The sequence below is a fragment of the Diaporthe citri genome (genome assembly GCF_014595645.1).
Source record: "Diaporthe citri strain NFHF-8-4 chromosome Unknown scaffold_7, whole genome shotgun sequence".
Taxonomy (NCBI): Eukaryota; Fungi; Ascomycota; class Sordariomycetes; order Diaporthales; family Diaporthaceae; genus Diaporthe; species Diaporthe citri.
This window is the reverse complement of record NW_025064852.1, coordinates 407,315-421,556: the sequence shown is the minus strand read 5'-3', so window position 1 is coordinate 421,556 and position 14,242 is coordinate 407,315. Positions and strand designations below refer to the sequence as shown.

Genomic DNA, 14,242 nt, shown 5'->3' with positions numbered 1-14,242 from the left:
GCCTAGAAACAAAGAGAAGGATCTACTAGTCCATCTTAGCAGCTAAGGTTTGCAACTAGCACTTTACATACCTAAATTACTATTTCGATGATAAATCTAATATGGAGAGACCAACCTAGTGGAACTGGTGTTTAAGGAAAGCACTGTTTATATCAAGCAATAAGCTTTGGGCGTTTCTCTTTGATTCCTTCAAACACCTCTTTCCAAATGTCTCGCTCTTCACGTAGCTTGCCTTCTGCCTTCTGCACATCTGCCCCTGCCGCTCCCTTTGTCTTTGTTTTGTCCAGCTGAAGGCGCCATCTCGCCTCTAGGCAACCATTCATATCGGTCTCGAGTAGCAGACGAAAACCGACATCTGGAATGTCGAACGCCATGGTCGAAAAGTCGCAGGACTCGGATTTCTCTCCACAGATTGTTGCCGCTAGTTGTGTGTCCCAAGAATACCACTTAGACTGTAGATCTGCGATCCTTTCCACGGTCCTCGTTCTTCTCTCATCGTGTGGAATTCGATGCATATGAGCCGCGCACCTCCATGGTGACGGCACCTCGAGCCTAGTACGGCCATTCTGCGGACGCTGACGCGGTGCATTGCCGTAGCGGTAGCTGGCGAAGACGAGACCCATGATAGCGCCGTTCTGGTGCAAGGCCGGTGTCCATTCATCGTGTCGCAAGAGTTCCCATTCCTCGCCTCGGAAGAGTTCAAGGGCTGCCTGATCCAGATCTTCCTCGTTGACATCTCCCAGTACTGCGATCATGGCCTCGACGACTTCCCACACATGACGGGCAAGCCTTGCAAAACCAGAATGTCTTTGCGACGTGCGGCTGCTCTTGATGTACTCTTCTAGAAAGTTGTAGTTTTCTAGGTGCCGTAGCAGCAGAGATTTTGTTCTGTGTCCGTACTGTATTAGTGGAGGCGATGACTCAAATATTGCGTCGAGCAAGACGTGTGAGGCTGGTTTCGCATAGTCGACCGAGATATTCGTGACAGAAGACGACCCATCATCAGGGTCGGCCACCATCCCGAGAAAACCATATACAAGGTCGGCTGGGCGGCTGCTCTCGCGGTTGGAAAATTCTCTCAGCAATCTCCACAATGGGTAGATCCCATCAGACATCCGCATATCCCATATCTCCCATACAAAAGAGCATGCTCCGCGATCGTCACGGAACTCGGCGAAATGATGAAGTAATTTATCCAGAGTAAGGCAAAACTTCTCGGTCATAACCTCAACGTCATTGGCCTTGACTACTTCCTGGACAATCCAGACACGGAGCCAGTAATCATTCAGCGACAAACGACGTATCGCAAGTCTGAACGTTTCCTCTCTGTCGTTAGATACTTTAAATATCGCAGCGCGCTCATGATGCATTGACAGCTCTAGTTCGGATGCCAAGTCTTGCGGAGTGGGAGAATGGGACATCGGATCCAAGTCTCGTGAAGTGGTATAGCTGAACAAAGGATCCGAACCCAGATTGCGGCGTTGGTGGTCTCGTATCAGACGGAGACGTTCAGACCGGAACGCCTTTTCGCCGAGGTCGAGGCGGTTGTCCCATTCTAAGGCCTTCAGTATCAATTCAAGATCGTACTGCGAAATGTCCAACCAAACCACAACGTGGTCTGCCTTTGAATAAATTTCACCCATCAACAAGACCTGCTGTGCGACCTCGTCGTGGTTACTCTGGTCCAAACAGAGACGGTCGGTCCAGAAGGATGTGCGAAACATTCCTTTTCGCCAGGCGTGGTCTAGAAATTTCCACAGATTCTCATGGAGCGCAAAAGGCCGCCACCCCTCGTTGTTGTCTTGAAGGTATATCCGCCTCGTTGGACTTTGGTCTCCCCACAGGTATGAGAGAGCCTCGTACCTTTCGACAGGTACCTGCTCCCTACTGGCCTGGAAGATCGTGCACGCGATGTCGCCATTTATCTTTTCGCGCATGATCCTGATGAGTCGGACTGTCGTCGGACGCTCGAGCCTTTTATGCTTGTAGGGCTCATCTATCGCCACGGGCTCGTCCACCACGGGCTCGGGGGGTAATGACCCCCCAGAGGATAGTCGCCAGGCACTCATCTGCGGATTTGAATTCCACTAAGTAATTAATCGAAAAAATGACACGCTGCCAGACTTATAAGTCACTGTGCTTGCCGTTCAAGAAAGTCTGAGGCGCTCACACTGCCAGTGTCAAAGATGTAATTACTTGCGAAAACGAAAAAACAAGAAATGAGTAAAATAGTGAGCAACTGAAAGCAGCAGCTAACATACATGATATACGAATGTCAAGAGAAGGTGGTAACCCGCAACAGACACTCTGTTAGCGCCGAGGTTGACGGGCTGGACCCCATGCTCCGCCACACCAGGCACCAATGCAGCTGGATGGGACATTTGTACCCCTGGCCGACGCAGCCCAGAGAACTCGACAAGATGACGTAGAATTTCATTTATCCTGTCATCGGAGCAAGTCTTAGTTGGGCCTCAACAAGTCCTTTGGCTGCGCCATGCCGACATATCTTTGCTGTTGACACGGCGAAATGCGATTCCATTGCCGTACGTCTCTGTTGTGGCTCAATAATGGAAATGCGCTCATTTGAAAGCCGTTCCAAGGACCGTGTAGAGGGAAACATGCCTCTTATGACCGTCAGATTATCTTCCTCAGTAGAACCGTGAGTCTTGTGATGTGAAGCAACCTTAAGGCTCTCGAGAACATGCAAGCAATCCGGGTTCTTGCTCATGTGCGTACAAGATATTCTATAGATGCGATCCTGGTACCGTTCCCTCATTTCCTGTGTCGCGTGCATCCTTTCAACTCAAATGACTTTCATTACTCACGTGACCTTCGCGCCCTTTGGTGGCTGCTTCCAACCCAGCTCTCCTTTGAGGAATGCCTTGGTGGCAGTCTTGACCTGCGCAACCTTTGCGTTCCACTGCTCCCGATCACCATCATTCTTTGGTGCCACGATCTCCCGTCGCGCGCCATCTGAGGTCAGGTATCTGCCCAGGTGCATGACCTTGCCCTTTCGTTTTGCTGTGACTGCGTCCTTCCCGTTGTTGTTGATAAGGAGCTTCCGCAACCGAATTATATTGTCCTCTTCTCTGTCCGTGAAGACGAGAATATAGTCGTACGTCTTGAAAATGGTCTTCGTGATTCCTCGCGACCGCCTGGATTCGATTTCCCGCTTAACGTCTTGCTTGTATGGGTAGTTGAACAGCTTGTTGTCGAAGAGCGCGGCAAGCGCCGTCGGCTGCGGTGGGGACCTGCCCTCTTTGATGCCCAGTTGGTAGCTGGGGTACAGGAACTTGATGCCGCTGATCGTGTCGACGACTTCGCTGCGCTTGCGGACAAAGAATCCCGCCGAATGAGCCACCTTGACCCTCCAGTCGCCTCCCGTGCGGAGGGTCCATTCCCGGAGCAGGTTGGTGTAGGCCTCAGCGACGATGCTCCGGGCCATGTTGTAAGGGTCGACGAAGATTATTCTGAAGTCCGCGCGAGGAGGCTCGGGCTCGGGGGATGGTGACGGCTGTCTGACAATTGCGGGGGCCTGGCCTCCAACAAGAAGCTGGTTGATGCCGAAACCCATCATCACCTGCAGGAGATCCCTCAGATCCTGCCGGTGTTCCTCGATGCTATTGCCGAGGGCCTGGAGCTTGTCAGAACTGCTTCCCAGCGCGAAATATGCCTGCGCGGCGATCTTGAACCGGAACTGCATGCCCCATGGGCCAATGTCCTTATCCCATTTATTGAACAGGACCTGCACTTCCTCGCCGTCCTTGCGGATGTCTTGGATGACTTCGAGCAGCTCGTCGGTCATGGCTGGGCCGAGCCGGGCTAGAGAGCGTTTCTCATCCGTACGTAACAATGTTTCCAGCTGGCCTAGTATCGTGTTCAACAAGCCCATCCGCTTACCAATACGGCGGATTTGGTCTGGGGCATCCTGGATTTTCTTGTAGATCTCGATAGCTTTTCCTACCCTTTCAACCACCTGCAGCAAGGTGCCAAGCGGGTCAGCCATGGTCTTCAAGACAGTCTTATGTAACGTTGTGGTAATGAGTGGGCTCTTGGCAGTATATGCAATGAATGCGCACAACTTTGAGTGAGAGAAAGGAGAGCGGAGACGTGTTCTCCGGCCACCAAGCCGCACAGCTCGACAAGCGCCCTAATCATCAGCCGCACTAGAAACTGACAAGCTCAGTAACCAGGCGGAGGATTCGACGAGAATCAGCGCTTGTTTACATATCCTTGCTCGGTCATCATGTGCCGAGGTACCTAATGCACGCCCTAGAGCTTGGCAATCCCTGCAGTGGTACATCTCGGAGCTTGAACAGCAGAAGCTTATTTCAGCCGTGCAGAGCAGATCGCCGGCTGTCATTGTCATCCGCTAACTGTTGAAGTCTATCGAAGACTTCGAATAGACTTGCTCGCTCGAAAGTGGAATAACAGCGGCACAGAAGACATGCTTACTTTTTTGCATGAGATTATGTCCCAGCGACAATCCATCAGGTGCATTTCGGCCCTTGCTTCATGACTTGCATCCCCAATATCGAAACCTAGCCCTCAATTGGCGCGCGTTGACTCCTTAATTTTTCCGCGCCTTCTACCTTGGCAACCTCTCCTATGGATCCAGGTGGCATGTCACTTCTGACCCAAGAAACGATCCTTCCAGCGGCTGCGCTTAGTCGGCACTCAACCTGCAGGTGACTGGCACTCCATTGGTGAAAGATCGAAGGGGACGGTAACCGGCAGCTAGTGTTGCATCGCTGGAATTAAGAACCAAAAAGGACGCTGTGATAACTTGGCGCCATCAATACGACACATCTGGAAGGGGGATTCCCAATGAGGCATGAGAGTCTTGGCTATTACGGGAGCGGAGGCCACTATGTCCGAGTCCATCAATGAAAACACTCTGCCGTTTCTCAGCAAATTGCCCGTTGCAACCGTGGAACAAGCTGTTCCATATGTTCCCCCTCTCTCAGGCCACCAAGCTCCACTATCTCCGCGACCTGTGCCCCAACTGGTTGAGCGACTCAACGGCTTTGAGGATGGTTGCGGGCGAAGTATCTTGGCGATGGAGGCAAATAGGGGGCACCGAGTACTTATAGTTGACGTCCGGCCTTGATAGATCGCCCACAGTATTGCTTCGTTCGCAGGTCCAGATCATCTTCCAAGCTCTACACAGCACTCAGTTCCAGTCAGCCTTCCTGTCAATATGCTGTTCACAAAGCAAGCATTAGCTGCTGCGTTGCTGCAGGCACTCGGTGTCGTTGCATTGCCGCTCGACCCAACACCAGTGTACAAGCCCGCAACACCAGCGCGGCAGGCAGCACCGCCAGCGACCTTCACCGCAAACGCAAACATCGGTCCTGGAGGGAGCACGTTCACAGACTCGCCGCACTTCCGAGTCTATGGAGCCACCGGCACCACCGCCACGAACGCGCTGAATATGCTCGAGGCTGCGTACAGCTGCTTCGTCGACACTCTTGCCTGGCGGTCCTCGGGCCTGGCTTACAATGATCCTAACGACGATGGGCCATGGACTAAGGTTAACGTGTACTCGGTATCAACACTTACGGGAGCTGCTGGTGTCATGCATTCCGACTACAACACCGGCATGAGCTGGCTCGAGGTCGTCAACAACTACCTGGCAGTGCCCGGGGTCGCAGTCCATGAGTACGGCCACGGCTTGACTTATCACGAGAAGAACTGGGTCGACCAGGGCAGGACCGGAGCCTGGTGGGAGACCGTCGCCAACTGGGTGGCTGACACTTACAAGACCTCGCCGCTGTGTGCCAGCGCCAGGTCCAAGTACGGCCAGTCCACCAGCGCCACCGAGATCAACCTCAACAAGGTCATCGGCGACTCCTTCCAAGTCCTCGTAGATGGGACCGCCGGGTCCGGGAACTACTACGAGGCCTGGCCCTTCCTCAGCTTCCTGACCTACAACCTGGACAACTTCGCCGGCCTGGGCACGAACACGATCCGCGAGTCCTTCCGCCAGTACAGCAAGGGCAGCAACGAGACGCCCCTGCACACCTTCGCCCGGCTCTCCACGGGCGCGACGATCCAGAAGGTCGTGGGCCGCTACTGGGCCCGCATGGCCTACGTCGACATCGGCCACCCGACGGCCCAGTCCGTCTTCCTCAGCCAGCGCGGGCAGTACAACTACGCCAACCTCGACAGCCAGGGCAGCGGCGTCTACAAGGTCAAGGCAGCCCGCCGGCCCCGGTACATGGGCGCCAACATCGTGCCCCTCAAGAAGTCCGGGGCCGTCACCGTCACGGCCAAGATCACCACCAGCGGGGCGTACACCGCGACACTTGCTGTGCGCAACACCAGCTCTGGCGTCACGCGCTACGTCGACTTTGCCAACGGGTCGGCGTCGACTTCGGTCACCAGCGGTGAGGAGGCCTCCGTTGTAGTTGCTAACACACCTGCTCTTATCCAATACGACCCCTTCAGCATCGGCAGCGATGTCAATGCGGGCTTGGACTACACTCTGATTCTGACTGGTGCTACGGCATAGATTTGAATTGCTGTCTGGATTCCAATTGTCCTTATTCTCAGTGAAGATGCCGCCGTGGGAAGGTCGGAAGAAGTCTGAGACGAAATGATTTCCTTTTTACACGTTTTCTGTATATACTTCCGCGCTTGCAAGACAAGTGCAATGAATATAACCCATTTTCTCATGGAAAGAGAGTGCATAATTTGACATGAACACTAATCTTTGTGCCGTTTAAAAGCTAGCCATATCCGGTCTGCTCCCTATGTGAACCTATCCAGTTGGGGCTTTGTGCTTTAATTAGACATTCGATAAAAGACTCGCCGGTTCACAATCTTCGGGACGGCAAAGTCAAAACATATAGTCGTGAATATAGATAGAATGTTGTCCCATTCGGCTCCGAAAATGTGGAGAGAGCAGCACCCTTACATGGAATTGAATATACGGAGTGCCTCGTTCACCATAACAGCAGATGGCATACGCCGGTCCAGTCACGCCGCCGGGTCAAGCCGGTTCGCGCTCGACCAACGTGTGGTCGCCAGGCACACCTAGGACGCCGTCGCAGGTGGCACGCGTGAGGTACCGAGAGAACGAGTATTTCAAACTCTGGCGAAGTGGGCGTAAAGACGAGTGGCAGGGACCGCAATGGAAGATAGCTCTGGAAGACTTACCGCCCAGGCGCCCCGGCGCCTGGGACCGTCGGATGTCAACACCGTCGGCTGGGGTCGAGAACCGCCGCCAGGCAGCCAAGAACAGCATACGATACTATCCATCCGGGTCAGGGTCGGCGGCACTTTCGTTTATTCAGGAGCCCACCAAAAAGATGTTGTCGACGATTCGGGGCGCGTCGCTCCTCAAGATTCTTGGGTACGGCGGCCAGGGGGTTGCGGCTTTGTTGGAGGTCACCGATCGACAGGGGCCGAGCAAGAAGGCTGTTATGAAGATGTGCACTGAAGACGACGAATGGGCCATAGAAGATCTGAAGACCGAGAAGAAGTGGCAGGTTAGCTTGATGAGAGCAATGCACGCGGTGCAACTGATCAAATGGGCTACACTTAGAGGGACACCACTGGCGCCGGAGGACGTAGAACTTGATAACAATCCAAGGCTCTATTTCATGGAGCTGATGAAGAATGGCGACCTTCACCAAGTCATTGGCCGCGCTGGAAATATCGGTCAGAAGCTGCCTAGCAGATTGTTGTGGAAGATTTTCGCGTGCCGTAGGTCAATAACACCTCGAGTCCATGGACCCGCCGGATGCTGATTGTCTTGCAGTTATTCGGGGCTGCATCGCTATGAAGTATCCACCCAGATTACAAAGTATCGTATCAGGTACAAATGAGAACTGGCTTCCAGAAGTTGGGCCCAACATAAGAGAAGAAGTACCCGCAGGCCTTGGTATGAGAACGGCAAGGGACTACGACTTAGTACATTTTGACCTTGACCCAAAGAACAGTGAGTCCGCGTAACGTTCCCCTTTTAAATTCCCCGGACGTATAAAGTGTATCAAATTCTGACATTGCACTCAGTTTTCATTGGAGATTTCGATGGCGAGGGCCATGGCTACGTCCCCCGATTCAAGGTGAGTTCAATGGAAACAAATAAAGCTACGACCATGGAAATGAGATCGGGATGTGGGTATGCTGAGGGTCATAAATGTAGATTGCAGACCTTGGTCTTGCAGACAGAACCACAGAAGAATTGCTGACAACGTCGTAAGTCACACTCTACATGGACTCCAATTCAGAGACGGCTAAATCAAATGAGGATATTAGAGTACTGATAGACTTCCCAATTCAGGGCAGTTTGGACGTCAAGGCAACGAGGGAAAGCCGACTTTTACGTCCCCGTAAGTGATCCCAACACCGGTATAGGTGCCAACCTGAGCCTGTATCGAGTTTCCTGACAAGGATTCGTATCGATAGGAACAATACCATCAAGAGTGGGAATGGGCTGGAGAATTACCGCGCCAGCAGCAACCCCCACTACAAGTGGCGGCCAATTACGGATCCTGGAGTAACGTGTACCACATTGCAATGGTAAGGCAAAAGGAGACGTTTCACTCAAACAAATCACAAAGTGTTTTGAAATGTGACTGGAGTTAACAGTTTGAAGTGCATGCATATGTTGATTACGCTTCATACCTTCCCATACCCTCCACACACAGTCGGCCCCTTCAACAGCCACGGCCTGCCGCAACAGTACGCAAGCGTAGAGACCGTCCGAGACCACAACGGAGAAGCAGTATCACCATTCCACACAAACGGCGCCGGCCTAGTGGGTGAAGAAGGACTTGATCCGCGGCTGAGAAACCTGCTCATGCGGTGCCTGGCTTTGATCCCTGCCCATCGGCCAGGGTTAATCGAACTAGAAGCATGGGCATCCGATGCGGAGACAAATCCGGGATTTTTCAGTGGCATCGGGGGTAATTTGACGTCGACGGAACTAGCAGACCAGTTCATATGTCGACCAAGAAGCGTGAGTGTCTTTCCAAATCGTCTTGACTTTCCGGCGCTCTGCTAACCGGATGTTGCGCCGCAATAGCCTCCGCCGGCCAAAATACAGGTATCCAAGTCGGGGGACACGTCAATGAAAATGTAAGACCCAACTTGGGCCGCGGCAAAGCGGATCAGGTTAGCAGACTTTTGACTTGGACAACGCAATTTCCCCAGGAAATAAGTAGAAGTAACAGCAAGACACAAAATAATATACTGTAAGACTAATGGAGGACGCATTCTTTCTTTTTTTTTTCCCCGATGGTTGATGTGTAATATTGGTACACCCGAGTAAATAACTGTGGAATCTTTATACGATCGTGTACTTCTAATAGTATGCTAGAATCTCTTTTTCAACGATTTTGAATGGATAGTATGTTTGGGACTCGGTCCTCAGCTTCAACGCGCGCTGCTTGTATTTCGGCTGCGCCCAAACTTCTTCGACCGGCGCCGTGATTGCCTCTGGCGATCGAGACTGATCCGGGAGATAGACACCAAGCCCAGAATACTCCACCCGACGGCCAATGTCAGCCTTGCCAAAGATACTGCCACACTGTACCAGTGGCACCGAGTTCGCTATAGCATAGTCCACTCCGCCGTACCCACTGTTTGAGACAAATATGTCGGCGTGAGCAAGCACGGGGAAATTGAATATCTTGGCTTTGTCTTCAGCACTCTGGCGCTTGGAGCATGTCGCCTGGCCCCGGACATGGCACGTGTGAAACTCGTGTCTGACTCGAGGGTCTACTCCACCACTTGTCCGCATACAGCTTTTATTCCCCGAGAGCCCGAAGCCGAGAGCTCTTTGCTCCAAGCTCCGATATTATCGGACCTTGGACAGATGAGTCCGACTCGGAGGATCCGAGGCTTCTTAAGTCCTCCGAAGCGACTCAGGAGCTCCGAAGCAGTGGAGCTTGTGGCACCAGCGCAGCAGCCCTGGTCTGAATGTTCCAAGTCGTCCTGTAGCAGTGATTAATGGTATCATCACTTGTTGAGTGCCAACCAACCACAGCCTATCACTGAAGTCATTTCTCTCCGAGGAGATCTGAAAAGCTCTGAAACAGCGACCGCTCAGACATCGACAGTTGCTGTAGAGAGTGCATCTTCTGGCCCATCATCTTTGCGCCGTCTTTGCTGCCAGCAATGGGGGGAAACTTGACCCTGTTAGTGACCGATACTTCTATCGAGACAGCAAATGGAGCGAGGGTCTGTAAGCTGCTCTCACAGAAGATATACAGCGGCCTGGCGGGATTCTGTTTGGTGCTACAAAATTGGCCAAGAACGTGCGCCCGAACTTACTTGCGCGTTTTGTATTGTGGGCGGACAACTACCTGGGGATCTTTGACAATTAGGAAGACAGTGCGGCGAGCTTTACCGAGCCGCTGCAATAAGCCTTCCACGATGTCAAGGTTGAGGTGGTTGGCTGTATGCGTGTGTTCGAGGCGAGAGATTCTAAATGACGTGTGGGTAGCACCTGCAAAATGGATATTGAGCTCCATACACCAATTCTGTTCCTTGAAGCCGCATTTGATATTGCGCAAAGCTGAGTGCGTTATCTCCAAGGATCGTCAAGTTGTATTGCTCTCCTGGGTACAACTCCACGTCTAAGTGCTGTTGCCTGTGGAACGAGTTAGCGTACGCCCACCCAGCTTCTACAGTACGCCCACCTAGCTTCCAGCATTGGCCCACCTAGTATAAGGAAATTAGCTGCATGCATTATAAAACATAAGTATACCTTAGGAGCTAGCTTTTTAAAACTATAGCTACCCCGCTATTTATATAAAGCAAACATTTTAAATATTCCACTTTAAATACATACTTATTATATATTAATTAATACTCTTTTAAGTTATTTCTTTATACTTATTAAAGCTAATTATTAAATTAAATTACTTAAAATTATTAATAAAAGTATTATTAAGATAATAAATTATTTAATTTATATAAGGTATAAAAATAAATAAGCTTTATTATTAATATTATTAATAATTATTAAATAAGTAAAAACCTTACTTAGCATTAATAAGTAAACGCTAGTAGGTTAGGTTATATAATATCCTTCTTAATTAAAAGAGGATAGTAAAGATTTATTTATAAAGTAATAAAATTCTTTCCTTAAGGATATTTAAACCCTTAACCTCCCACCCTTCTTTCATTTTTTTCCTCTTCCCTATACCTTTCGCCCTTTATTTTAATCCTATAAATATATAAATTAAATTATATTAATTAATATTAATTACTTAAAGATTAAAAAAGTATAAAATAATAATATAAGCCTTAAGAAAGTAAAGGCTATGGCTATAAAGCTTAAAGGCTAAAAAGCAATATTATGCTTAAGCTATTACTTAAAGAATACTATACTTAATAAGTTAGCTAAGAATTTTAATATAAAACTATTAATACCTTTAAGCTAAGATTATATAAATATTAAAATTAATAACTATAATAATAATATAAGCTATAATAATAATATAAATTATAGCTAAAGTAGCATTATAGCTTTTAATTTACTTAATAAATAGCCCTAAAGAAAGAATAAGTTAGCCGCTTAGCTATTCCTTAAGGCTAATAAATTTAAGCTTATGCCCTCCTTAAAAGCTTTTAAAAAATTAACTAAGATATTAAAATTTAAGAAACTAGCCTAATTAACTAGCGCCTTAAATAATAAATTAATTAAAGGTAATAATATCTTATAATTTAAAGTATTTTATAATAATAATAACTTTTTTATTATTATAGCTTTACTAAGCCTATTTAAATACCCTAAGGTCTTTATTAAAAAAATAAAGGTTAATCTTATTAAAAAAAAGGTTTAATTAATAAAGTATAATTTATCCTTAAACTATAGCTTTTTGCTTATTTATAAAATTAAGAATAAAAATAATAAGGTAATTTACTTAACTTAATAAGATTTAAGAATAATATTATAAAATTTATTAAACTTAAGCCTTAAATACCCTTAAATATAAATATTATATAAAACTAAAAATAAGTTAAAAAGCAATATTATTAAGTTATGCTTTTTTACTTTTTAATAATTATTAAAATAAATGCTATAAAACTTAATAAAATTCTTAACCTTAAGATTATAAAGTATATTTATAAGCATTAAATAATAATAAATAAAGTAAAGTAAAAATAATGCTTAGCTAATTTAATTTCTAAGTTAGTATTAATTAATATAAATTTAAAACTATTAAATAAGATAACTTTAGGTTTCCCTTATTAATATTTATTATTATTTATTTAACTTTATATTAAATAATTAGCATTAATTAATATAACTTTTATTATAATAATTTATATTAATTAATATTAACTTTTATTTTAACCTTTTTCTTTTTCCTTAAAGATTTATATAAATTATTATGCTTATATATTTATATTAATTAATGCTAACTTATTAATCTTCCTTAATATTTATTATATAAGCTAATAATATTATAGTATTTACTTTTTTTAATATTATTACTTAAGCTAAGAAATTAAGCTTTTAAGGTTATTTATTTATTTAGCTTAATATTAGCAAGTAATTTAATAAGCTTATAAAGAGTTTTAATTAACTATAACAACGCGCTATCTTTTAGCTTATTATTAATAACCCCTTGCAGCTTATCTTAATTATTTAAAATAATAACCTAAGTATAATATCTTAGCTAAAGAGCATTAATATTAATATAATCATTAACTTTATAATTTTACAATACCTTATATATTGCTCCATTAATATTAAACTAAGCGCTATTAAAACTAAGCGATATAAGTAATATAAACTTAATAAGAAATACTTATATAAGTTTTTATATAATGATTTATTTTATGGGGTTACTTATTATAATAATTATATTATATAGTAATTTATATTTATTAAAAAAAAAAAAAAAAGGTAAGTAATTTATTTTTATTAAAAATCTTACTTAATAGGAAAATAATTATTTATAAGTTTATTTATATTAAGGCTTAGCATTATAATAAATATCTTATTAATAATATAAATAATATAATGAAAGTTATTCTTATTAATAAGGCTTAAAAGGCAACCATAATTATAATAATATAAATATATATCTTATAAAAATAATATATAAAAGCTAAAGCAAAGTTATATTTAAAAAAGAGTTTTGCTAAAAATAAAACTAAAAATAAATAGGTTAATATAAATTAAGTTTTTATAAATTTATATAAATATATAAACTTCCTTGCTTATATTAATATATATAATACTCTTAGCTAAGAATTTAACGTTAATTATAAAATAACTTATTATAAAAATATTATAAATATTATAAATTACTTCCCTTTTATTAATTATTAAATTATTATAACTTTTATTAAAAAGATTTATATAAAAGGTTTGCTTATATAATTAAGGATTACTTTTATTTAAGATAAAAATATTCTTAAGAAGTTTAAAGCAATGCTTTTAAGTTATAATAGCATTTAGCAATATATAGCTATAAAAAAGTAAGAAGGTAAGGTATTATAATAAATAATTAATAAAGGTACCTTACTTATAAATAGCTAAGTAAATAAATAATATTATAAGGATTTTAAGCAATGCTATGCTTTATTTACGCTTATATTAAGTTAACTCCTTATAGCTATTAACTTTATTAAGGCCTTAAAATTTTTAAAATAATATAAGCTAAATATTAAAGGTAATATAAAGTATATTAATTTATGCATTAATTAATATAATAATGCTAATAATAACTTAGTTAACCCATATAATATTAATTTCATGGCAGCTTAAGTTATTAATAAGTTAAATAAGTTAAGTTAGCATTAATTAATGCAAAGCTATGCCCTTACTTTATACTAATTAATGCTAACTTAACTTATAAACCCCTTATTTATATATTAATTAATAAGGATTTTATAAATATTATCATTATATACTAAATAATAAATAGCCCACTAAGAAGTATTCTCCTTGTTAATAAGGTAAGTATAAATAAGATATTAATTATACTCTTAAAGCAATATTTTTATCTTTTAAAGCATAAGGTTAAGCTTAAGGTAGCTAGCTTATTTATATTTAATAACGTTATTAAAAAGGGCTTTAATAAAATATAGCCTATTATAATATAAGCACCTATTAATATTATTAAATAATACTTTAATAAAATTTATAAATACTTTCTAATTAATACTTTTAATATAAAAATCTTTTATAAATTAAAAAGTAATACTAGCTATAAACTTGCCTTGCAAATAATTATAATAATAATTAAGAAGCTTTTTATTTAAATAAAAG

At 43.7% G+C, this 14,242-nt stretch overlaps 5 protein-coding genes across 5 annotated transcripts; 2 read left to right on the top strand and 3 right to left on the bottom strand.

The window, feature by feature from the left end:
- Positions 1-152: 152 nt before the first annotated feature.
- INS49_013326 (uncharacterized protein) lies at positions 153-2,069 on the bottom strand (the record flags this gene model as incomplete). Its single annotated transcript, XM_043174025.1, has 1 exon — positions 153-2,069. The coding sequence occupies one exon, from the start codon at positions 2,067-2,069 to the stop codon at positions 153-155; it is 1,917 nt and encodes a 638-aa protein (XP_043020970.1).
- Positions 2,070-2,821: 752 nt separating this feature from the next.
- Positions 2,822-4,006, bottom strand: INS49_013325 (uncharacterized protein; the record flags this gene model as incomplete). Its single annotated transcript, XM_043174024.1, has 1 exon — positions 2,822-4,006. The coding sequence occupies one exon, from the start codon at positions 4,004-4,006 to the stop codon at positions 2,822-2,824; it is 1,185 nt and encodes a 394-aa protein (XP_043020969.1).
- A 1,194-nt stretch (positions 4,007-5,200) lies between these two features.
- Positions 5,201-6,514, top strand: INS49_013324 (uncharacterized protein; the record flags this gene model as incomplete). Its single annotated transcript, XM_043174023.1, has 1 exon — positions 5,201-6,514. The coding sequence occupies one exon, from the start codon at positions 5,201-5,203 to the stop codon at positions 6,512-6,514; it is 1,314 nt and encodes a 437-aa protein (XP_043020968.1).
- Positions 6,515-6,962: 448 nt separating this feature from the next.
- On the top strand, positions 6,963-9,091 carry INS49_013323 (uncharacterized protein; the record flags this gene model as incomplete). Its single annotated transcript, XM_043174022.1, has 7 exons — positions 6,963-7,710; positions 7,766-7,945; positions 8,020-8,072; positions 8,153-8,205; positions 8,416-8,513; positions 8,658-8,968; positions 9,035-9,091. 7 exons carry the CDS (start codon positions 6,963-6,965, stop codon positions 9,089-9,091), a joined length of 1,500 nt encoding a protein of 499 aa, XP_043020967.1.
- A 222-nt stretch (positions 9,092-9,313) lies between these two features.
- Positions 9,314-9,751, bottom strand: INS49_013322 (uncharacterized protein; the record flags this gene model as incomplete). The annotated part of the gene is made up of 1 exon (XM_043174021.1): positions 9,314-9,751. The coding sequence occupies one exon, from the start codon at positions 9,749-9,751 to the stop codon at positions 9,314-9,316; it is 438 nt and encodes a 145-aa protein (XP_043020966.1).
- Positions 9,752-14,242: the final 4,491 nt, after the last annotated feature.